This window comes from Pelophylax lessonae (assembly GCF_965119305.1).
Source record: "Pelophylax lessonae genome assembly, chromosome: 3".
NCBI classification, from domain to species: domain Eukaryota; kingdom Metazoa; phylum Chordata; class Amphibia; order Anura; family Ranidae; genus Pelophylax; species Pelophylax lessonae.
In genome coordinates, this window is record NC_138770.1 from 224807220 (window position 1) to 224832348 (window position 25129).

Consider the following 25129-nt stretch of genomic DNA (forward strand, 5'->3'; position numbering starts at 1 on the left):
TGTCTCTCATTGCCCCTCTAAATGCACAACTGCTCCAGAGCATGACAGACACCATGGGAGACACACCCATGACCCATGAGATCAAGAATGCCATCAAAACAGATCTCCTGAAGAGGTACAGCAGTGAGGCAGAGAAGAAGATCCTTCATACAGCCTCTGCACTGGATCCTCGCTTTAAAGGACTGCCTTTTATTCTCACAGAGGAGGAGAGATCGGAGATATACAGAGGAGTGACTGAGGAGGCTGCATATTTGGAGGTAATTAGAATTTCATCACGTTTCCTCCCAGACAGCTAGAAGCTCAGCTACATTGTGTTGTGTAATAACATGCCCTGATTCACTGATGCGGTGTGGAAATGGAACTGTATGGTATGGATTACCGTGCAGTTTCCCACACCTCATCAATGAATCACACTCTTAGTCAGTTCAGCTCTTCTTATACTATTATCTTTTGTTCAAACACACAGATTACATCTAATAGAAGGACAAATGTGGATGAAGTGTCTAGGGAAAAAGCAACTGTGGAAGAAGAAACAACACCCATTGAGGACAGCCATACTCCTCCCAAAAAAAAGGCCACAACTTTGCTGCTCATGACTTTGCTGGGGCAGTCTTTCACTGATGGTGCAATAGAACCTAAGACCCCCTATGCCAAGGCAGAAGACTAAATGGAAAAATATTGTAAAGCCCCACCTCTGCCTCTCACTGAGGACCGTTTGAAATGGTGGCGTGAGCAACGAGGTCATATTCCCCCTCCTCTCTCAGCTGTCAAAGCAATACTTGTGTATCCCAGGTACAAGTGTATCTGCAGAGCGGGTTTTCTCTACTGCAGATGTTATAACCACGAAAAGAAGCAGTCTGAAACCGGAGCGTGTGGATCATCTAGTGTTCTTACAGAAAAACCTACATGTTCCCAAATGCTAAGCACTGAAATAATTACTAAATTCATGTTTTTAATGAATTAGAAATTACTAATTCAATCTGCCGCCAGTCACCAGTCAGTCACATCACCAGTCTTGTTTTATAGCTTTATAGCACTGATGGTTTGTTTTTGAAGATTGTCCTGTCCAATGTGTCCATTTCCAATCCATAATCCGTTCCGTTGCTTCACACTAAAATTGTCTAGGCAAGTAGGCAGGGGTTCATTTAACCCTCAACCAAATAAATAATATTAAAAAGTGTATTTTCTTCTAGACAACTGACTGACACCAAGCCAGCCACGGTGCAGCATTATAGGAAGGAAAATCATTGAGAGAAATAACTTGTACATTTGAAGCTTAACCTCGAGTAAATCTTATCTTATTGGATCACAAATAAATACACCAATTGTGGATTCTTGTGTAATATACTATATTTGTGAGTTTGTGAATGTGACCCCCATAGGATTTCCTCAAGGTTAAGCTTCAGTTTACAATTTATTCTCTCAAGGATTTTCCTTCCTCTAATGGTGGCTTGTTGGCTAGCTTGGCTTCAGTTACAGATGTAATCGACATGGTAGAGTGCTGCTCAGTGCAGTGCAGGTAAAGTTTTTTCTGTAACGTGACTGACTGACTGTCGTGACAACTCAAGAGCTTATAACGCAGCTCTAGCATTAACTCAACACACACACACACAGTTTGTGTGTGGAGTTGATGCTGAGGCTGCGTATAAGCTTTTGAGTTGTCACGAGTCACGACACACACACACTGTTTAGTTGACTGGCAATGGCAGGGGCAAACACAATCGCAGTGAACCTGGAACATTTTATATTTTTTACAGCTTTTCTGGCACTGGAAAGATGGAGAATGGCTTGTTTTCAAAAATGGTCCATTCACATAAGTGAATTGAAAATTATTTAAGCTTAAGCTTATATATTTGTATAACTCCTCTAGCAGCCATCAACTCACTTCACTTGAGTTGACTGGCAGTTGCAGGGGGAAACAAACATCACGGTGAACATGGAAGTAATGCAGCAGTGCACTATTGCCAGGTTCACCTTTGATATTTGCTACTAGTCAGGAAGTGCTCTGTTTTGTAGAGGACAGGTTATGGCACACACCTGGAATTTATTGCAACGCATGTCTGTCTGCTGGTCTGTTGTACTCTGTAGCAATAGCAAGTGTAGGGGGTTCCCTCAACCAAACAAATAATAAAGGTAAAAGTGTATCTAGACAACTGAAGGCAAGCCAGGCAGCCACGGTACAGGAAAGGACATCCTTGAAAGATTAAATCAATCATACATTGAAGCGTAAAACCTTGATTAAATCTTTACTGGATCACAAATACACACAAACCTGACCTAACCTAACCTATATGCCTTGAGTTGTACCAGTGTGCCAATGCCAAACCTTTCTTCAGTTCTCATGATTCTGATGCAGACAATCGTGTTGTGTGTTTTTTTTGTGATCCCATGAAGATTTACTCAAGGTTTAAGCTTCAGTTGATGATTTACTCTGTCAAGGGTTTTCCTTCCTCTAATGGTGGCTTTGGCTTGGCTTCAGTTGGGTTTAATCGTGGTAGAGACAGAGACTGTCTGCAGGACAGGTAACGTTTTCTGTAAAGTAAGTGACATAAAAGTGACATAAGTGAATTGATAGGGCTCTTTCACACGGGCTTTCCGTATGTCCGCAAACCATCCTATTTTTTTGCGGATGATTTGCGGACATAATGTAAGTCTATGGGATTGCGGATGTTAGCGGAATACCATCCGCTGACATCCGATTTCCTTCCTTTCAGTTCTGATCCGTTTTTTCGAATGTAAACAAACAGAATGTAAACAAACCGCGGGTAACTAGCTGTTCTTGGGCGCTCCTCCTCACACCGATCCTGTGTGAGGAGGAGATTGCAATAAAAGCTAGTTACCAACTACAGTGAACAATAAAAGACACTGATTGCCCACCAATAAACAGTACCTGTCTCTAGTCCATCAGGGTACCCGAGTACCTGTCTCCAGCCCAGTGTCCGAGTACCTGTCTCCAGCCCATCACAGTACCCAAGTACCTTTCTGAAGCAGATCAGTGTACCCAAGTACCTGTCTGCAGCCCACGCCTCAGATTATACATCGGGGTGTTTGCTTTCCAAAATGGGATCATTTTGTGGGCATTTAAATTGTCCTGGTGCTCCAGGGCCTTCAAAAAGTGTGATAGGTTGTAATAAAATTATATGTGCAATTTATGCTCCTAGAACACCTGATGGTGCTACATGGATGTTGGGCCTCTGTATGTAGCCAGGCTGTGCAAAAGTCTCACACGTGGTATCGCCATACTCAGGAGGAGCAGCAGAATGTATTTTGGGGTATAATCTTTGCTATGTACATGCTATGTGTTAGAAATATCTTATAAAATTGACAATTTTTTCTTTTTTTTTTTTTTTTTTTTTTACACAAAGTTTTCATTTTTTTTCCCCACATTTTCTAAAGACTTGTAGAAAAAAAATTCAAGCTAGACTTACCGGTAACTTAGTTTTCCAAGAGTATTTCAGGACAGCACCTTGGGAGATGGTTCCTCCCACTTATCAACAGGAAACACCACCACTTCCACCAAACTTTAAAGAGGAGGCTTCTCCCCACAGCTCATCAGATGTAGTAGTGTACCCCCGGGGCCCATGCTGGAACACAGAATCACAATATAGTAATAACAGCAAAAAACCAAAAGGGCGGGTTGCTGCTGTCCTGAAAGACTCTTGGAAAACAAGTTACCGGTAAGTCGAACTTGAATTTTCCCTTAACATCTTTCAAGACAGCACCTTGAGAGGATAAACGAGACTTACTAATCAGGGAGGGACAACAGCCTGAAGGACCCCTTTTGCCAAAAGGCCCGATCCCCTGCTGACAGAAGGTCCAGTCTGTAATAGCTTACAAACGTTCGATGGCTTAACCACATAGCCACCTTACAAATTTGATCTGGGGTGGCACCAGCTTTTTCTGTCCATGTAGTGGGAAGAGCTCTAGTAGAGTGTGCTCGAATACCCAGCAGGGGTGATAATTCAATCTGGGATTAAGCATCCAAAGTAGCTGACTTAAGCCACTTAGCAACTGACCCTTTAGATGCCTGGAGGCCCTTTTTGTTCCCTGAAAAAGGAACAAAGAGTCCGAAGACCTAAAGTTCCTTGTTACTTCCAGGTAATGTAAAAGGATTCTTCTCACATCTAGGATTATGAAAAGGTCTTTGCTTAGCCCCTGAAGGGTTAGGCCAAAATGTCTGCAGGACAATATCCTGAGACCAGTTTAGAACTGACGCCACCTTTGGCAAAAATCCCAGATCCATTTTGAGTATAATTCTATCAGGGTAGATGGACAAGAAAGGCTCATTAACGGATAGTGCGTGCAGTTCACTTATTCTTCTTGTGGATGTAACTGCAACTAAAAATGCCGTGTTGAGACAAAGATTCCTCAAATAAATAGATTCTAAAGGTTCAAAAGGCTCTATTGTGAAGGCCTGTAGAACCACTGACAAATCCCACTTAGGAAAAAAAATTTTCAGATGCTGGTCTGGAACAAGTGCCTTAAAGAAAATCTTGCGACCAAGGCTTCTTAAGAAAATGGCCTCTCCAGGAACACTCCCAAGGCGGCCACCTGCACAGTAAGAGTACTAACTGCCGTACCCTTGTCTGCACCATTCTGCAGGAATTCCAACACGGTCACGATACCTTCCAAGGTTCAATTCGATGGATGACAAAGCATTGTAGACTTTCCAAACCTTAGCGTAAATAGCCCTAGTTACTTTCTTCATACTAGAAAGCATGGTGGCCACTAGATGTTCTGAGAATCCCTTATTCCGCAATAGCTGCTCCTCAGATACCAGAAAGTGAGTTTTAGCCTGCCTATATTCAGGTGACATACTGGGCCTTGAAGCAGCAAATCTTGTTGGAGAGGAAGCTGCCAAAATGGTTTGACTAACATCTGTATAATGGTGGAGAACCAAGCTCTCCCTGGCCAGAATGGGGCAATCAGAATCACAGACACTATTTTTCTTAACACCAGTGTAATTAGCTAAAAAGGGGGAAAAGCATACGCCAGCAGAAAGTTCCAAGGATGCGCTAGGGCAGTGATGGCGAACCTTGGCACCCCAGATGTTTTGGGACTACATTTCCCATGATGCTCATGCACTCTGCAGTGTAGTTGATCATCATGGGAAATGTAGTTCCAAAGCATCTGGGGTGCCAAGGTTCGCCATCACTGTGTTAGGGCATATATCCCCAGGGAACCGTCGTATTTAACTCGCTCCAGTTTGAGGACGTCTTCGTCTCGGCTTAGGACCAAACTCCTTGCGCCAGATTGTGATCCCAGTTTGCCCCCATCCTCACATGCTGGCATCTGTTGTCACTCATCTTTTGATCGAAAGGCCCATAGCAAGCCCTTTGACAAAGTTGACAGATCTCTCCACCAAAGGGTCTTTTTGACTGGTGGGGATCTTTACCTTTGCTTCTAGGGTTTTTTGACTGTGATCCCAAACCTTCGGCAGGAAACTTTGAAGTGGTCTAAAATGGAGCCTTGCCCATTTAATGGCTGGCATAGTTGAGGTTAGGGTTCCTCGGGCTGACATAACCCTTCTGAAGGATATCTCCCGATTTGTCTGTAGCATAGCCACTAAATTCCAGATTTTTTTCTTCACTTCTGGAAGGAAGATTCTTTGTTCTATTAAATTTATCTGGTAACCCAGAAACTGTAGTAGCTGAGCTGGAGCGAAGTTTCACTTTTGAAGGTTCACAATCCAACCCAGGGTTTCCATGTGACTGCGGGCTTTGCCCAGGTCTTCTTGCAATCTTTCCCTGGAAGGAGCAAAGAAAAGGAGGTCGTCCAGATATGGGATTACGGAGACTCCTTGAAGGGTCGGCGAGGAGCAAGGTCTTCTGCCATTACCTTGGTAAAGATCCGAGGAGCAGATGAAAGGCCAAAAGGGAGGGCTTCGAATTGTAAACTGGTAACCTGAAGGAATTTTTAAAGTGTCACCTATAGAGTTTTAAGTACCGTTTGTTGCCATTCCACGAGTGTGCGCAATTTTGAAGCGTGACATGTTGGGTATCTATTTACTTGGCGTAACATCTTTCACATTATAGAAATAAATTGGGCTAACTTTATGGTTTTCATTTTTTTTTTTTTTTTTTTTTTTTTTTTTTTTATTACAAGTTTCCTCCCCCCCTAAAAAAATTCCGTTTGTTAGACCACTGCGCGCATATGGTGTGGCAAAGTATTGCAACAATCTCCATTGTATTCTCTAGGGTCTCAGCTAAAAAAAAAAAAAAAAAAAAAAAAAAATTATAAAAAAAAATACTGATTTTTAACTTTTAACCAAGTGTCAGAAATAGGCCTGGTCCTTAAAGCGGAGTTCCACCCATTTTTAATAGGTTGGAATACATAGCTGTATGTAATCCCCTTTAAAACGGCTTTTACCAATGGAAACTTTTTTTTTTTTTTTTTTTTTTGCTAGTAAGTACCTTAATTTCGGCATTATTGCTCCTCTCCTCACTTCCTGGTCCGATCGGCGATGACGTCATTCGGCGATCCGCAGTGTCTGCTGGGATGTATTCTATTCCAGAAATCTCGGAGTAGCTGTATCTGTACTGAGCCGTGCCTGCCCCGCCTCCTCTCATTGAGTTGCATTGTATGAATGTATTAAGGCCGTTCTCTGCCCCGCCTCCGCCCCGCCTCCTCTTACAAATCAATGAGAGGAGGCGGGGCAGAGAACAGCCTTAATACATTCATACAATGCAACTCAATGAGAGGAGGCGGGGCGGAGGCGGGGCAGAGAACAACCTTAATACATTCATACAATGCAACTCAATTAGAGGAGGCGAGGCGGAGGCGGGGCGGAGGCGGGGCAGGCACGGCTCAGTACAGATACAGCTACTGCGAGATTTCTGGAATAGAATACATCCCAGCAGACACTGCGGATCGCCGAATGACGTCATCGCCGATCGCACCAGGAAGTGAGGTGAGGAGGAATAAAGCCGAAATTAAGGTATTTACTAGCAAAAAAAAAAAAAAAAAAGTTTCCATTGGTAAAAGCCATTTTAAAGGGGATTACATAGATCTAAAGTTCCAAAAATGGGTGGAACTCCACTTTAAGTGGTTAATAGTAGTCTCAACTTTATCCCAGAAGTGGTTTGATTTTGGGCATTCCCAAAAGTGCCTATTCATTTAGGTACCCTTTTCCAAAACAATCCAGAATTTGCAGGATTCCCGTTGACTGAAAAATATCCAGGTGGCCCACTCCACACAAGTCTCTGTAGCAGTTTGGACAGGGGCTGGATTGCTAGCCTTGTAGCTCACAGGCACTTCTCTCATTGAAAATTTGTTGACCAAAAGTAACTACTGTAGCAGAGTGTTGCACAAGTTCAAGATTACTGTGTACTGTAGTGAACCAAACATGAAAAAGAGCACATGTATACATTATAGCATGATAAAAGAATAAAAGTTCATTCATCTAAAACTACTGGAGTGTACCCATTAACTGTGACCGAGCATCAACATAAATCATTGATCCAATACTTCCCTGCTTAACGCGGCATTCACACCTGAGCGTTTTGAAAACGCCTAGGTTTCAATGACAGATCGCAAAACACACATTTGGTATGTCATTATGGCACATTCTTCTTTGATAAATTGCGCTGCAATCACCGCAAAGCACACAGTAAAGCTGGTCACTCAAAATAGTTCAGGAGCTTCTTTTGGGTGACCTTCATGTGCTTTGATGTGACTGCAGAGTGATTTATCGTGTGACAATCGCGTGACATTTGTAGCAGAACCGCACCACGATTTAGGTGCCATTCAAATAAATGGCATCTTAAAATGTGAATTTTGCAATTTGACATTCACACCTGGGAGTTTGCAAAATGCAGAGGTGTGAATGCAGTCCAAGGCCCCTTCCGCACAGATATGAACAGTACTCATTGGAAATCATGGAGTATGACTTGTCTGCAACATTGCAGTCCCGAGTCACAGGACAAGTCATACAAGTGTGAAATGGGTCTTAAGCAGAGAAGTATTGGTCCAATGATTTAGGTTGATGCTCAAAGTCACAGCTAATGGTACACTCCAGTAGTACTATAAGTTTTAAGGAAGAATTGGGGCAATGGGACTTTGAATGAGGCATGAATTGAAAAAAAAAAAAAAAAAAAGGGGAATTTATTTTGAAAACATAAAAATTATACAGTTAATGTGTTTGTAAACAAATATTGAAACAATATACAATTCATAATGAGAATACATATATTAAAAAATGGGATCTCAAATGGGATCTCTACAATTGATTCCAATATAAAAACACTGTATATGATATTTCATACATGATGAGAATAAAGAATAAATATGAGTTTTTTGCATCCGAGTTAAAATGTAGACTCTACGCGTTTCCTGGACCTCCGTCCATTCATCAGGAGTAGTGGATACATGTTAAAAAGTATCTGAAGAAAAAAGGAATTTATATTTTTGCACCAGAACAAGTGAGTATGTACAAGATGTATCAATCTAAAAATCTGTAGACATAATATATTACCTTTAACATCTCCGGGTCAGTTAAGACACAGGAGAAAATGGGACCCAACCCAGGAGGGACAACGGTGGCATCCGAGGCAAAGTCTCCCCCGGGGCTGAGGTGCAGAGAAAGCCAGTCAAGATCGGGGACAATTCGGGCAGGAAACACAGACCTCCTGTGTTGGGCTATGATAATTGCAATAAAAGATATCCTAGGGAACGGTGATGATCTGAACAAACATAAAATAAATATATAATGGGTCACATAGGACTACCATAAATTGGCATATTGCTAGGAGCAAATAAACAGATCCCAGGAGAAGGGTGGGTAAAAAGAAATGAAAAGGGGGTGATGGAGAAGGTGAAAGGAAGAAACTGATAAGTGAAAGAAAGGAAAAAAGCAAGAAAAACGGTGAAAGGGATGGTGCATCAAAGTGCTAGGAACTGGAGTTCAAAGAATAGAACTGACAGTCCGAACGGAAAGTGCAAGCCTCACAGATGGGAAGATGGTGATTGTAATGGGGCATCCATGGATCGGTATTGATCTATATAGACATACAAAATATTAGAAATGAAGTCAATGAGACTGTCTAAAACATATTCACAAAAACAAATGGACCGATCCAAGGAGAGGCACCCATAGGAAAAAGAATGAATAGTTCAATATAGAGTAACAATGAAATGAAAAAATGAACAGGAGCCAAAGAACTCCTTTGGCTTTTAGTTCTTTGGCTCCTGTTGTTCATTTCATTGTTACTCTATATTGAACTATTCATTCTTTTTCCTATGGGTGCCTCTCCTTGGATCGGTCCATTTGTTTTTGTGAATATGTTTTAGACAGTCTCATTGACTTCATTTCTAATATTTTGTATGTCTATATAGATCAATACCGATCCATGGATGCCCCATTACAATCACCATCTTCCCATCTGTGAGGCTTGCACTTTCCGTTCGGACTGTCAGTTCTATTCTTTGAACTCCAGTTTCTAGCACTTTGATGCACCATCCCTTTCACCGTTTTTCTTGCTTTTTTCCTTTCTTTCACTTATCAGTTTCTTCCTTTCACCTTCTCCATCACCCCCTTTTCATTTCTTTTTACCCACCCTTCTCCTGGGATCGGTTTATTTGCTCCTAGCAATATGCCAATTTATGGTAGTCCTATGTGACCCATTATATATTTATTTTATGTTTGTTCAGATCATCACCGATCCCTAGGATATCTTTTATTGCAATTATCATAGCCCAACACAGGAGGTCTGTGTTTCCTGCCCGAATTGTCCCCGATCTTGACTGGCTTTCTCTGCACCTCAGCCCCGGGGGAGACTTTGCCTCGGATGCCACCGTTGTCCCTCCTGGGTTGGGTCCCATTTTCTCCTGTGTCTTAACTGACCCGGAGATGTTAAAGGTAATATATTATGTCTACAGATTTTTAGATTGATACATCTTGTACATACTCACTTGTTCTGGTGCAAAAATATAAATTCCTTTTTTCTTCAGATACTTTTTAACATGTATCCACTACTCCTGATGAATGGACGGAGGTCCAGGAAACACGTAGAGTCTACATTTTAACTCGGATGCAAAAAACTCATATTTATTCTTTATTCTCATCATGTATGAAATATCATATACAGTGTTTTTATATTGGAATCAATTGTAGAGATCCCATTTGAGATCCCATTTTTTAATATATGTATTCTCATTATGAATTGTATATTGTTTCAATATTTGTTTACAAACACATTAAGGCCCCTTTCACACTATTGCAACGCAATTTTGCCGCGATTTTTGCCGCGATTTTGAAAGCATGGGCAAGGCTATATGCCTCAAAATGCATTAAAATCGTGGCAAAGTAGTGCAGGAACTACTTTGAAGTCGGTGCGACTTCAAAACGCACTGATATGAATGGGGCTCATTGAAAATAATGCAAAACGACTTGTCATGCGATTTTGCGGTCCAAAATCGCGGGACAAGTCGCACTAGTGTGAATGGGGCCTAACTGTATAATTTTTATGTTTTCAAAATAAATTTTTTTTTTTTTTTTTCAATTCATGCCTCATTCAAAGTCCCATTGCCCCAATTCTTCCTTAAAACACATTTCCAGGGATGGAGGCTTTCTCCCCTTTTTTATTTGTGGCAGATCATTAATTTATTTAACTCCAGTAGTACTAGTTTAATGGACCATTTATTATTTTATCATGCTACAATATATAAACACATGCTCTTCTGCAATTTGTCATTCACACCTAGGCTTTTTCAAATTGCGGGCAGAAAAAGGCAGAGGTGTGAACCCAGCCTAAAAGTGATACCAGATGCCTCAGGTAGTCAGATACACCCATTATCATCCAGAGATTCTTTTCCAACCTGTTGGGATAATCCAGACATAGCACGTACCAATCCCTTTCCTCTTCTATGAAAAGCAACAAAAGGTTAGATGTATCATATTAAAGTCAGTGCAAGGGAGAGAAGATAGGCAGGACAGATTTTACTGAGCAACAGGGTATTTGCTCATCTACAGCCAGCACGTTTATCAATTTAACCAACCAGGTAAAGAAAATAAAACAAAAAATAAATCAGGTTATCGCTAGATAAAGTCTTGTAGCAGAACTCAATTTAATCAGCTACAATGCCTTGAAAAAGTGTTCACGCCCCTTGAAATTTTACACATTTTGTCGTGTTACAATCAAAAACGTAAAATGTATTTTATTGGGATTTTATGTGATACACCAATACAAAGTGGAATGAAAAATACATTTTCAAAATTGAATAAATCAATCTCTGAAAAAGCGTAGTTTGCATTTGTATTTAGACCCCTTTCCCGATATCCCTAACTAAAATCTAGTGGAACCAATTGCCTCCAAGTTACCCAATTAGTAAATAAGAGTCCACCCGTGTGTAATTTAGTCTCAGTATAAATACAGCTGGTCTATGAAGCCTCAAGAGGTTTGTTAGAGAACCTTAGTGAACAAACAGCATAATGAAGGTCAAGGAACACATCAGACAGGTCAGGGATAAAGTTGTGAAGTTTAAAGCAGGTTTAGATTATAAAAAAAAAAATCCCAAGCTTTGAACATCTCACGAAGCACTGTTCAATCCATCATCCAAAAATGGAAAGAGTATAGCACAACTGCAAACCTATCAAGACATGGCTGTCCATCTAAACTGACAGGCTGGGCAAGGAGAGCATTAATCTAAGAAACAGCCAAGAGGCCCATGGTAACCCTGGAGGAGCTGCAGAAAAGTTACAGGAAAACTATTAGTTGTGCATTCCACAAATCTGGCCTTTATGGGAAGAGTGGCAAGAAGAAAGCCATAAGACGTTTGCGAGAAGCCATGTAAGGGACACAGCAAACATGTAGAAAAAGGTGCTCAAGGACAGCAAAACGCTATGTGTGGCAGAAAATAAACACTGCACATGACCCTGAACCCACCCTCCCCACCGTGAAACATGGTGGTGGCAGCATCATGTTATGGTGATGGTTTTCCTCAGCAGGAACAGGGAAGCTGGTCAGAGTTGATGGGAAGATGGATGGAGCCAAATACAGGGCAATCTTAGAAGAAAACCTGAAAAGTCCACAAAAGACATGACTGGGGCAGAGGTTAACTTTCCAGCAGGAGAAGGAGAACAACCCTAAACGGACAGCCAGAGCTACAATCTAATGGTTTAGATCAAAGCATATTCATGTGTTAGAATGGCCCAGTCTAAGTCCAGACCTAAATCCTTTTGAGACTCAGTGGCAAGATTTGAAAATTGCTGTTCACTGATGCTTTCCATCCAATCTGACAGAGCTTGAGCTATTATGCAAAGAATGGTTAAAAATGTCACTCTAGATGTGCAAACCTGGTAGAGAAAGTAAATAAAGTCTGTAGGAGTCTATTGCGAAATTGCATAAAAAGTTTCACTTATATTGACTGCTGCAGCACTTTTATGAGGGTATTCGAACCTCTAGCAATTGAAGGATAAAAAGACAAGGTGGCGCAGCCTTCTAAGTATCGGTTTATTCTTAAAACAACTGATAATAAAAATGATTTTTCACACACAGCGTGGAGATGGGGCTAGCAAAGTCCATTGTCGTCCTCCGGATGTGCCAGATGACAATCCCGTGGATCCTGTAGATCAGAGTTTCTCAACCAGGGTTCCACAGAACCCTGGGGTTCCTCCAGGGGTTACTAGGGTTCCTTGAGCAATGAGCAAATAAATACTGCCTCTCAGATGAGTTCCCAGCGAAACCATTGATCTTTTTAGCTATCTGTAAGGGGGTAATTCTTCCCAATGACCACAAGTATAAGGAGCATTCTTCCTACTGACCACCACATTATTGTATCATGAGTTTTAAATATACAGTAGCACCTTTTAGCAGGGGTTCCCTGAGACCAGAAGGTTATTTCAAGGGTTCCTCTGTGTTGAAAAGGTTGAGAAAGGCTGCTGTTGATATAGACGTATCGGGGTCTGCTTCCTGCTGAATCCTAGTGAGCTGACAAATGCTTGCCTGTGTATGGTGTTAGCCTTCTGGGTGGGCAACTCAGACTCCAGGAGTGGAGTAAGCCTGAAGATGGGAAGTCAGGAGATGTCAGCACAGTGTGGAGATTGGGCTGTCACAGGAGGAGAGAACTGTGCAACTGTGTGCAGTGGCCAGCCGTGACCAAGCTGAAACACAAGCCAGAAGAGAGCAGGACCAACCGGAGTCTAGCCGTGATCACACAGTGGGCAGTGAAGTGAGCGCCAACATGTTTCGGAGCCTTCTAGCTCCTTCGTCAGACCTAAGGACTGTTCTCTCCTCCTTTGACAGCCAAATTCCCACACTGTGCTGACATCTCCATCTACAGCATGTAGAGAGAAGTCAGTAACTGGCAATTCTGACAGGTGACATTTACACTCATCAGTGCCGCCACCTCACCACTTCAGTGCTGGAAAAAATTTGCGCAATTTTACAACACTAAAAAAAAAAAACAAAATGAAAAAAAAAATTCAAAATGTTCTGTCTTTTCATTTGTTGAACAAAAAACCCAGTGGCGATTAAAAAAACAAAAAAAAGCTAGGTCTCAAATAAAAATTTCATATGGGTACAGTGTTGCATGACCGCGCAATTGTCAAAGTGCGTCAGCACTAAAAGCTGAGAATTGGTCTGGGTAGGAAGGGGTTAAATTACCCAGTATTGAAGTGGTTCAGCTAAATAGCTACATTAGATAAATTCTGCTAATTACATATGGGAACAAGAGAGAGATGTTTGTGTAGGGCGCTACCCGTTTGAGCAGTCATTTAAAAAAAGGAAGGGTACAGAACCCCTACCCAAGATATGTGTGCACAAAAAGCTCAGGTGGTAAGTGAAGTGCTGAGGAAACTCGTGAAAGGGGTGGATTGGCATGCACCCCTTAAAAATAAAGTGCTCTGTGCAAGATAAATAAACGACTGCTCATGTACATAAAAACATGAAATAAGAAAAGTGCCAAATAATTTAATGCCTGATGGCAGTGCCAGTGAAATACAAATGATATACAAGAACAGGTGAACAATGGTGTTATTTAAAATTGTCACTAACAAGTAGATAAAAAACCTTTACAAGTGGTGTGTACAACCGTGATTAGGTGATACTAAATGTGAAATAAAAATGTTTTGCAAAAAAAGTGCCACCCGCAGGTAACACTCACCCTGTTTTCCCTCTTCTGGGCCAAGTGTGCAAGAAAAGCCACAGATAGGGGGGTTCCTTCGGAGATAGTTCCGGGGTTCCTTCAGGCTAGAGCGAGCCGCTATGGGAGCTGCCTCCCTCCAAAGAAGCGGATCTGTGGTGCTCAAGCAAAGAAAAAGGGGACCCCGATGGCGTAGTATATAACAGTAATACAATAGCAAGCATAGGCAGACTCACATTTCAGACCTATCACTTCAGCTTCAAACAAATGGACGCCGGGAAGCTTCCGCTTCAGCGTTCCACGGCTCCGAACCACTAAACTGGAAGGGACGAGTGGCGTACGTAGCTCCGTCCTACGCGTTTCGTCATCAGACGTCTACTGGAGCGGCACCATATGGGTCTTACATGCACAAAGATACCTGAAAAGGTTACAAGTCAGAATAGCACTGTGTCTGTCTACTTAGCATTGTAGCTAATACATTGCTAACTTTTGCAAAAATAATTCTGCGGCATGCTGCCAACACAAACATGCGTATAGAAGAAACAAATTTAAAGCATTTATAACCTTTTTTCAGTGTAGGAAAAGTAGGGAATAATTTGAATACTAGTCTGACATGCCTGTTAGAGATTTCCCTTCAATTCCTGTCCTGGTAAGCAGGTGGTTGGTGCAGTCATAGAATAAAGAAGCAAAGGGTATCAGCAGCACGTCAGTTTATTCAAGTATTCACTGACTACTGAAAATGGCTAAAACACAAAAGCATCATAATATAATTTCCATAAACAGATTAGTTAATCAGAAGGGAATATAACCGATTGTGCTCCAAACCAAATTCAGTAAGCATATTTATTTCAGGCAAATAAAAATGTATATTTATATGCAAAACACTTGCAGTCAGCAGGTTGTGCTACCAAAGGGCCCCATTAATAAAATCCGTAGTATGACAGAGGTATGTTTTACAAACATGCACTGTACTTCATTTGCTTCAGGAAGAATGGTTAGCAATACCATTCCATCTTTAAAAGTTCCATGTGAAATGTATGTTACAGTCAGTAAGAAACTGAGCAAGGAAGAAAATACTATTTTAACAGTACTATTAAAAGTATATTCTCATTGCATTTTTCTGATCAGTTTACAGCAACGTATATAAAGAAATTAACTTTTAGAATTTTCCTTTCAGATAAATAATCCCCTCACCTCTGACCGCTAATCACCTGAAGTGATTAAATCTGACACACATCAGTGATTGGGACTATTTTGAAAGCACTGCTACTGTACTATAATCCGTACTACAAATAGATGACTAAAACTTCAAAGCTACCAAGAACATTAATTCTACACCAAAAGACTCATGATTTATGGCCAATAGGCATCTGAACAAAGACCAGTGCTGTCCAAGCACATAAATATTCATGCAAACCGTAGAGCAAAGGCATAAGTTTATTGCAAAAACCAGGTTAGTAAGCAGGGCCAGGAGCCAATGTTTTCTAAAGGACTAGTAAAGCGCAACTCCAGCCTTACATTCAGAGTCCTTTCACACTGAAGCGCTTGAAAACTGCTCCTAAAATGCTGAGCGTTAGCGGTGCACTTTTTTTTTTGGGACACGGGACTCACAAACTGCTTCAAGAACCACTTTGAAGTGCTTCCCACTCATTTTAATGGAGAGGCATTTTATGGGGTGCTTTTTTTTTTTTTAACGCTCCAAACATGCTCCTCAAAGATGCTGCTTGCATGATTTTTTTCCCCACTCTGCCAGCACACCACCCCAGTGAGAAAGCATTCATTGATTTTAATGGGAAAAGGTTTTAGTGAGCTTTTTAGGCGCTTTTATTTAGCGCCAAAGAGCTTAAAAACCCCTCAGTGTGAAAGGGCTCTCAGTCTTGCAGTTTTCCACTCCTGTACTGAAATTGTTTTCTCTGACTTCACTGCATACTGTAAACTCCTCACAGAGTGCATTAGAAGCTGCAGCATGTCATGACCATCACGCCTAGATGGAAGGATGCCCAACATCTATCTATATCTATCTATATATAAAAAAATATATGCACTCCCAGCCTGTGGCTGCAGCAATATCTTTACTACTAAGTGCTAAGAGCCCTTTATTGGCATCTAATTCAGACATGCCCAACCCTTTGTTGTGGTGCCAATTATCAGTATACAAGCCCCCTGTGATCTCAAATTTTCTTGACACCCCAGTCAGTGCACAGGATGCTGCCCATCTTTGTAACATTTGTTTTACCTTTTGTAGGAGTCCCAGTTCTTATGAGATGCTTCCTCCTTTTTTAATTTAAAAGCCGTGATTAGAGCACACTGAGGGGACATGACTTTGGGGGGCGACCTGTGAAGTCGCGTGCACCGCGACTTGCAGAGACTTCACATAATGGAAGTCTATGCAAGTCGCTCCAGGTCGCCCCAAAGTAGTACAGGACCCTTTTTGTAAGTCGGAGCGACTTGTGTCGCTCCTATTAGAACGGGTCCTGTACTACTCAATGGACCGCGACTTGTCAGGCTGACAAGTCGCGGCAGTGTGAATGGGCTCTTAAACTCACTGTATCACCCCCTCCCCAAATGAATCAAAAACTGTATCAGCTGAAATAAATGTGTCCACACAGAAAACTATAATGAAGCCAAAGCAGCATTAAAACACATGATATAGATTGTAGCTTGCCAATCATTAGATGTGATGGCTTCAACAATTTTCTTAGACTTCTTTCCCTTGGTTTTCACCTGGTGATCTGGCCAATACCACTCCTCCTGTATTAGTGTCCCCAATCTGGAAGACTGAGCACATCTCGACAGCATCATTACCAGTTTGGGAAGAGGGGAGTGTTAGATACACTAACAAATTGAAGCCAAACTTCAGCTAATACTTTAATAGTAGCTAACAGTAGTAACAGTTTTTTTTTTCTATTTGCGATAAAAGTTTTACATAAATAAAACCTGATCATTTTAAGCACCCCTGCTAGTGTTAAATGGTGTCCCATCTCTGTAAGGCCTCTTGCACACTGCAGCTTACAAAAAGCTCAGTACAGCTTTTTCTCCTGAGCTAAAATACAGCCCATTCATTGTAATGTGCCCATGCACACAGGCTCATAAAATGAGCGCTGTGCATTTTTCACTAACAAAATAGAAAATCTGCATTTTTGGACAGTAATTTACACCTAATGCGGGCAAATACACGCAATTGCGAAGAAATGAACAAACGCGAACAAATACGGTTGATCTGAAAGATGCTCATTTGCATATTTTACAAGAGTGCAAGCATACATTTGTGCGAAAAGACGCTAATTTGCACAAACGCAAAAATGCGCGCGAATTTCAATAAAACAAATACGCCTGAAATTTACAACTGATCAAACAGGAGTATCGTAAGAGGCCCATCTGATTCATTCTACATTCTGCTGAAGAGCTTGTTCTTTGAAAAACAAACTTACTGGCCAGATCACCAGTTGAAATAGAAGGCTTGGTATACAATACAAAAATACAGCCATGGTAAGCTGCAATACAATAAGTATTTGTTTAAGGGATTAATACTGCTTCAATTTCTTTAAAAACAAAATATCTTTAACTAGCTCTTCCTTTGGTTACGGCACATCATTTTAAATAACGCAGCAACATAAAATCTAACAAGGGCAGGAATATCTTAAAACAAAAAAAAAAAAAAGTGACAGAATAAGAAAAAAAGGTTTCCTTATGTAAAACTTAAGTGAAGATCTTTGTCACTTGACAAAATCAATGACTACCATCCAGCCTAACCAATAAAAGGAACAGTGCACATTACCATACTATATACCCACACGTGCCATGACCCAGTACTGCCATCTACTGCACTCACATCTTCCTGTCTATTCTGATAATCCAGAAACATTTACTGCACGTTTTCTGGATCAAGATCACATTGCAAATATTGAAGCAAGGCAAAGCCATGTACACAAACAAGATTGGATTAAAAATGATTTACCAAAATTAGATTTTACCATGATTTTAGAAAATTAACTTTTATTGTTCACTGTAAAATGTTATAAAATAATGTGTACCCTATGACCTGTATATAAAAAATCTAGTATTACAGATGTTTCCTACAGCCAACACAAAGGCAAAGTGTGTCTTACATTGGAAGCATCAACTTAACATTAAATGTTGCTTTCCCTTAAAATTAAATTCCCTCTCCCTTTAAGATAAATAAAGCAACTACAATAGCAAACTAGAAAACACACAAAACTAAGACCAGACGACTTTGTACTCTAGAAAAACAGTACAATGTACTTATGTAACACATTCTTGAAAAATGTATTTTCTTTTCTTAGGTGTACGGACTACTTGCCTTTAGCGTTTCTCCAATCATTTAGAAAAATGAAATGCATCTTAGGCATTAGTGATCTATTCAGATATCAGAAGAAAAATGACACTAAATGAATACTAGTCAGAAAACGACCACTTCAAGCCAATTTCTAACTCTCCGACAGCACAATTACCTGCCTGGCAGTAAACCGGGTTCCCTGTGACTGGATCAAATCATTTATAGATCATGTCAATATACCAAACCCAACTACAGAAAGAAAACAGGCTGCAATGTTGGAGGAGAGCAGAGAAACCCACTTCATTGCAATTCGTTTCTTACCAAACACACAAACAGTGAAATAAGAAAGCAGAGCATTTGAAAAATAAACCAAGTCAGAAGCAGCTTTCTAGCAGTATGTGTATTATATATTAGGACAGCAAAAGGAGGACATTACCTCAAACAAGCCTACATCTTTTTTTAATGTAATTTGTAGAACACATACGGTCAGGCATAAAAATATATTTCTATGATGAAAGCTGAGTCTTGCAATACTGTACATTTAGGCAGAGAATTCACCTTGAGGGAAAGAAAAAAAAACACAACACACGGCGATCAGCTGTTCCATCATCTGGCCATGATCGAGGTGACCTAACACACCCATCATTGATAGCAAAATGATAGTGCTAGAAGACAAAGATTGGAAGGCTACAGTCACACTAACAACCTGGGTTTAGTTCAGGAGAAATTATCTAAAAAGTATAAAACAAACTTTATGCGGCCCAGATCACTTTCATCTGTGTTTGAGCGTACTTGTGTACACATACAATTAGCCGTGTTCACAGCAACTAATCTGACCCTGACAAAACTTTATTTTCTCTAAACACAGCTAAACTGAATACATAAATGTGGGCAAACCGACCATGTGAATTTCATATTCATTGCATGCACATACATGAGTTTGGAAATACATGTATGTCACTGGCAGAATGAATGAGGCCTAATGTAAATACTGTAAAAACACTGTGCAAAAATGCAAACCTTCATTAATAACTTCCCTTAATGATCCTGAAATTAACAAGGAAAAGAACACTTTAGTTTGGTCCTGAACAGAAGAAACCAAGACCTGCTAGTAAGTTCTGTCGACGCACGACTACAGCTGCCATCATTGAGGTGCAGACAGAGCATGCTGGGACATGTGGTTTCACAAAACTCAGGAAGCTCTGTGTAAAGAAACCAATTCTGGGAGAGACAAAGGCTGCCACTGCCAATTCTGTATACATAAAATTCAGACTGCCATGTTTGCACTATTGCTCCAATACCTTACCTTAGAACAAGCATGACATACAGATGTCTGGCTGTACATATATGATGTATACTTGGTCTATATAGTCAGAGTACTAGGCAGACAACTTATCTTCAGAAGGGGGAAGGGGGTTAACACTAAGCGCACCCTCCCCCCATATGTCAGAGTTAGGTTTGTTTTAATAACACATTCTGGCATAACTCCCAGGTAGGCATTAAACTTGGCTATTTCTGAAATATCCAACTTTTAAAGACCCCCTGCAGGCAGTAAGAAAAAAAAAAGCATAACCCTTCAATGCCACACACACACTGCCAGGGCTAAATGCTGATTAAGTCTAGGAAGTAATACTTTCCCTTTTCCTCTCTCCATCTGTACAATCCTTCTCCTTGGCGTTCTCACACTGACATCAAGTACAAAGAAGGGCCAACAGTCCTGCATTGTGAGGAGCCAGAGAAGAGCAGACTGCTACAGGGAAGGTAACTTATTAACATTCTTCTAACCACTGCACTTAATATTTAACCATTGCCTTACTAGAAGGACAGATTTTTGTTACAATCCTAAAATTCAGCTTAAAGTATAACTAAAGGCAATTTGTTCATACTGCATTTAAAAAGAACCTGACTGTATCTGGTGTGAATGAGTATTAAAGTGGTAGCCCTGGTATCCATAATCCTCTTCTACCCGTTATGCAGGTTTACCTTCTAAAGGCACCCCTGCCCATTGAATCCAGCATTGCCCTGCTGACATTGGGAGCTGCATGTCTCTATAGCAGGGATTCCCAAACTACGACCCTCCAGCTGTTGCAGAACTACACGTCCCATGAGGCATTGTAAAACTCAGACATTCACATATATGACTAGGCATGATGGGAATTGTAGTTGCTGAACAACTGGAGGGCCGTAGTTTGGGAATCCCTGCTCTATAGGGTTCTTGCAGCCAGCCCCCTCCCCCAATGATGCACCACCAAGTCTGTCCTATGGCCACAGTGTGTCCCTGCACTCTCCCTAATTATGTGCTGCAAGAGCAGGGAAACCATTCCCACCTAAGTGATAAAGGCGGCAGAGGGGTGGAGCGAAGAGAAAAAGTAAACAGGAGAGTAGGAGTTCTTTAAATAGCAGGGAAAGGTAGATTTGAGCAGTGAAGGCTCACTTAGGCTGGCCATATATTATACAATTTTCTAATTCAATTCCCTTAAGATTTACCTTCAACTACTTAGTGCAGAGGCCTGCCTGACTGCACACACATTAAAACGGTTTAGGATTAACCTATTACACTATATGGTTTTGGTAAATCTTTATAGAAATGTTATAATGCATTATTGCAAGCCTCACACCACAATTTCTGTGTTTGTTTCTGCATGCAATTTTTTTTTTTACAATTTAATCTCTTAGGTTGCGCTTACATGTGTTTGTGTGCGTTCATGCACATGTGTAGTGTGTTTGCTCGCGTTTACAGTGGAGAAAAATAAAGCAGCATGCTGAGCTTTCTTCAAACGCACATGAAAGCGATGCAATGGTATAAACAAGGCTATAAACTATAAAATGGTATAAACTAGGCTCCTTGGAATACATTCATTATCTGGCATAGGTCTGTACCGAGTTTAAAACACACCTAACTACATCTGGTGTACATGAGCCCTGTGGGCCAGTTCACATGGGAACACGGGGCAGGAAAGGTGCGTTCTCTGTGACATGTGAACATGGAGATGCATGTGGATGCCAATGAATTGTTAATGGCACCCCAAAAGCAGCACATTTGCATCTAACAAATTACATTCATGTGGTTTGGGGTGGTGAGTTATGAAATAATAGTCCCTGCACTACTTTTTCTGCGTTCCAGTGTGTTGTGCAGCCTATTCAAATCAATGGGCTGTTGGGAACACAAGAGGAATGTGCATGTTTCCAGCCCTTAAAGAAAAGTAGGGCCAAAGTTGTTTTGGAAATACATCCCTGTGGGTCTCAGGAGCGCGCTTCATTCTGCATTCCTCTGACCCAGCTGGGTTGTGTGTATTACCACTCAGGTAAATATCGAATAGCAATCAATTGCGAGTGTCCGACACCACAGACTTCAAAGCCATTCACCGGCTCTCTGCTCCTCCACCACTCACCTGAGCAGGCTGGGCTCCTAGTGGATCACAGAGGCTGAGCCAGGTGGATCCCAAATTTAAAATCAGGATCAGCTGACAGCGGGCTTTAGCCCATTATTGGCTTTATCTTGGGCAAAAGAAACTGGCTGCACACCACCAGGGAGCTGTAGCAAATAGGATACTTAATTATCACCAAAGCCAAAAAGCAGGACAGGACCAAACCGTGGTGATGGGAGCCCAGTTTTTATTTTGACCCAGATAGAGCTGACAATGGGCTAAGAGAGCTGACCCCAACTTCCGGAAGCAGCCTCTCAGTGATCCGCTAGAAGCCAGCCGCTGTCCCCAGTCTTTTGAGGGCAGCAAGGAGCACTATATCCACATGCAGTAATAAGTCAAGATAGGAGTTTGACGCCACCTTTAGGCTACATTCACATCTTGGCGTTGCTATTACAGACGTTTTTATGGGTGTTTTTTCAGGCATTTTTTGATTGAATAGAGACCAATGGAAAACTCCTGTAAAAAGTCCAAAAAGAAGCTCATGTACTTTGAGCGTTGGGCATTTTGCTCACAGCGTCAAAACGCTCAGATGTGAACAGGGGCCATTGAAATGAATAGGATTTGTCTTGTTGGGCGTTTTGAGAGCTGATCCTAGAGCAGAAAAACGCCTACATGTGAACGGAGCCTGAGACTTATCACATAGTGTGGGAGAGTAAATAGAGCGACATTTTCAGGAGTGGTGGAGGAGGCAGAGCAGAGAGCCGATGTATGGCTCAGATTGGAGCCCAGAAGTTAATGATCAGCTGCATTTGATCGCTCAGTTCTCGGCTTAGAGCAGGGATCCTCAAACTACAGCCTTCCAGCTGTTGCAGAAACTACTCGTCCCATGAGGCATTGTAAAACTCTGACATTCACAGAAATGACTAGGCATGATGGGAATTGTAGTTCCTGAACAACTGGAGGGCCATAGTTTAAAGATCCCTGGCTTAGAGTATGCAGAACTGGATGCTACAGCCATCTAGGGGAGTTTGTTGAGATTCAGAATACTTTATGAATTGTGGTGTCCCCACACTCCTTTACCCTTCCCCCAATGAAAAGTGAAGTCTTTGGCATAGTTGAGCTGTATGAGAAGAGTTGAGGATCCCCCTCCCCGTGGAATGGGTCTCACCTGCAGCACCAGGGGCTCGGGGTTGAAGGCCAGGGTAAGCAGCAGCTGCATACGTTCAGCGTCCTTGAGATTCTTGAGCAGGAAGCTGCCGGAGTCCTTAGTCTCAGCATAGCGGCGGACCAGCCTGTCTAGAAGGCGCTGCGATGGGCAGTGCACCAGATCGGACCATCCCTCCACCACGTCCGGGGTAAGCAGGCGGACATCTCCATTGAGCCGGGCGAAGTCAGTCTTATACATGGCCTGGAGCAGGTCACATCGGGGCCGGCCGGTGGCTCTCTTACAGATCCTCTGGTCTAGATCGGCCAGCTCTTGGTTGGAGCCGAGACGTTTGAGGACGACCCTGCGGCTGCCCTCGCGGGGCTCCCCGTACTGGGCGAAGTGGACGTTCTTGACGTTGAAGAAGTCGAGGAGGCGGAGCCGGCTCCAGCCCTCGAAGCTCAGCTGGCCGTTCATGAACTTGCGGCACCAGCTGGTCCCGAAGCACGCCGGGCACTTATTGAGGCTGAGGAAGCGGCGCTCGGTCAGCTCGTTCCGCTGGAAGGAGGCGAGCAGGGAGTGTGTGTTCATCAGCATGACTACCAGCAGGCTGGCGGCGAACAGCAGCTTCACGTAGCGGTACAGGCGGCCGAACTTGAGCGAAACAAGGCGCCACATGATGGTCCTCCCGCTCTCTCCCACCCCCCTTCCTCCACCTCAGCGGCGGCGGTGGTGGCTTCGCCTCCCCGCGGCGGCCGCTGTCTCCCCACCGGCGGGGCCAGTTCGTAGCCGAGGCCGGTAGCGTTTGAGGCTCTCAGGTAACGTCTCCTCGGTACCTCCTTCCTTCTCTTCGCTCCCCGCGCTCGGCCAGCTCCGAACTTACTGACAGAGGCGGCTCGAAACATCCGGAGCCAACAATCGAGGGGAGGGGGCGTGGCTGTGTGTTGGCATAGGAGAGGAGGAGGAGGAGGAACGGCTTGTGTTGTGTCACGTGATCTGCCCGGGAGGCGACGTGCTGCTCGCTGCCGCCATCTTGGGATGGGCAAAGTTTTGGGCGACGAGCAGACACTCCCATGTTATTGTTTTCATCTCCTCTCTTCTTACAACTTACACACCACATTCATAGGGAATCGCTTTACTCTAGGCAGGCATGAAAGTCTATTAAGGACCAGGCCTCTATATCTGACACTTGTTTACAAGTTAGAATCAGAATTTTTTGCTAGAAAATACTTAGAACTCCCAAACGTTATACATATAATGTATTATATATATATATATATATGGTTCACTGTTATAGAACTATTTTTTCAGCGCTATTATTCACGTGGACTTTTTATTATCGGACTTCTTTGTAATCTTTGCACATATAAACAGTTTGCACAGTTTTTTCTATTTACTGGATTTCATTATATATTTTTTATTGGCACTTTATTTGCATTTGCACTTTACTACTTTGCACCGTTGCATATCTATTGCATATAACATATTTGTGCTTAACATTTTTCTTGGCACTGGTGATTTTTTACTGTTTGATAGTTTTTTTAATTATTGTTAATATTTTTTTGCGCAGCACTATTTATTTTTATTGATTTTATTGACATTTGACGTCGCTCTGATCCTCCAAGGGCATAGAGTCGAGTGGGGGCCAGCTTGCCCTCACTCAACTTCCTGCCCATCCGCACAGAGGATCTGATCGTTTACCCTGCTTCCGACAGCTCTAGTAAGCGGTGAACACAACCGGCAAGTGGCAGGAGGGGGGGCACCTCTCCCGCCGCACATAAAAGTGATCCTGTGGCGAATCTGCCATTGGGACCACTTTTATGTTAAAGCGGACCGCCCGTTGTTTAAAATATACCGGGGTTATGGCAGGTATCTGCTGCCATAACCTCGGTATTTAAAGAGGTTGTAAACCTCAGAATTTGTTTTTTTTTTTTCAAAAAGTACACCTGAAAGACAAACACATAATGAGCTAGTATGCATCGCATACAAGCTCATTATGATATACTTACCTTAGAACGAAGCGCCAACCCCTCACTTCTCCCATGGGTGACATGTTCTGTCACCCTTCTTCCATAAAGGCCAGATTTGTGCAGTATACGACTGATTGTTGTCCTATGGACAGAGTCTCCCACCTCAGCTGTAGATCTCTGCAGTTCATCCAGAGTGATCATGGGCCTCTTGGCTGCATCTCTGATCAGTCTTCTCCTTGTATGAGCTGAAAGTTTAGAGGGACGGCCAGGT

At 42.2% G+C, this 25129-nt stretch overlaps 1 protein-coding gene across 1 annotated transcript in view; it reads right to left on the reverse strand.

Annotated features, from left to right (window-relative positions):
- Positions 1 to 23825, reverse strand: part of DIPK2A (divergent protein kinase domain 2A) — a 46781-nt gene extending 22956 nt beyond the window's left edge. The window contains exon 1 of the mRNA XM_082252431.1: positions 22913 to 23825. Coding sequence (XP_082108557.1) covers positions 22913 to 23566 — 654 coding nt within the window. The 5' untranslated portion in view covers positions 23567 to 23825. The remainder of the gene's footprint in view (positions 1 to 22912) is intronic.
- Between the last annotated feature and the right edge of the window lie 1304 nt (positions 23826 to 25129).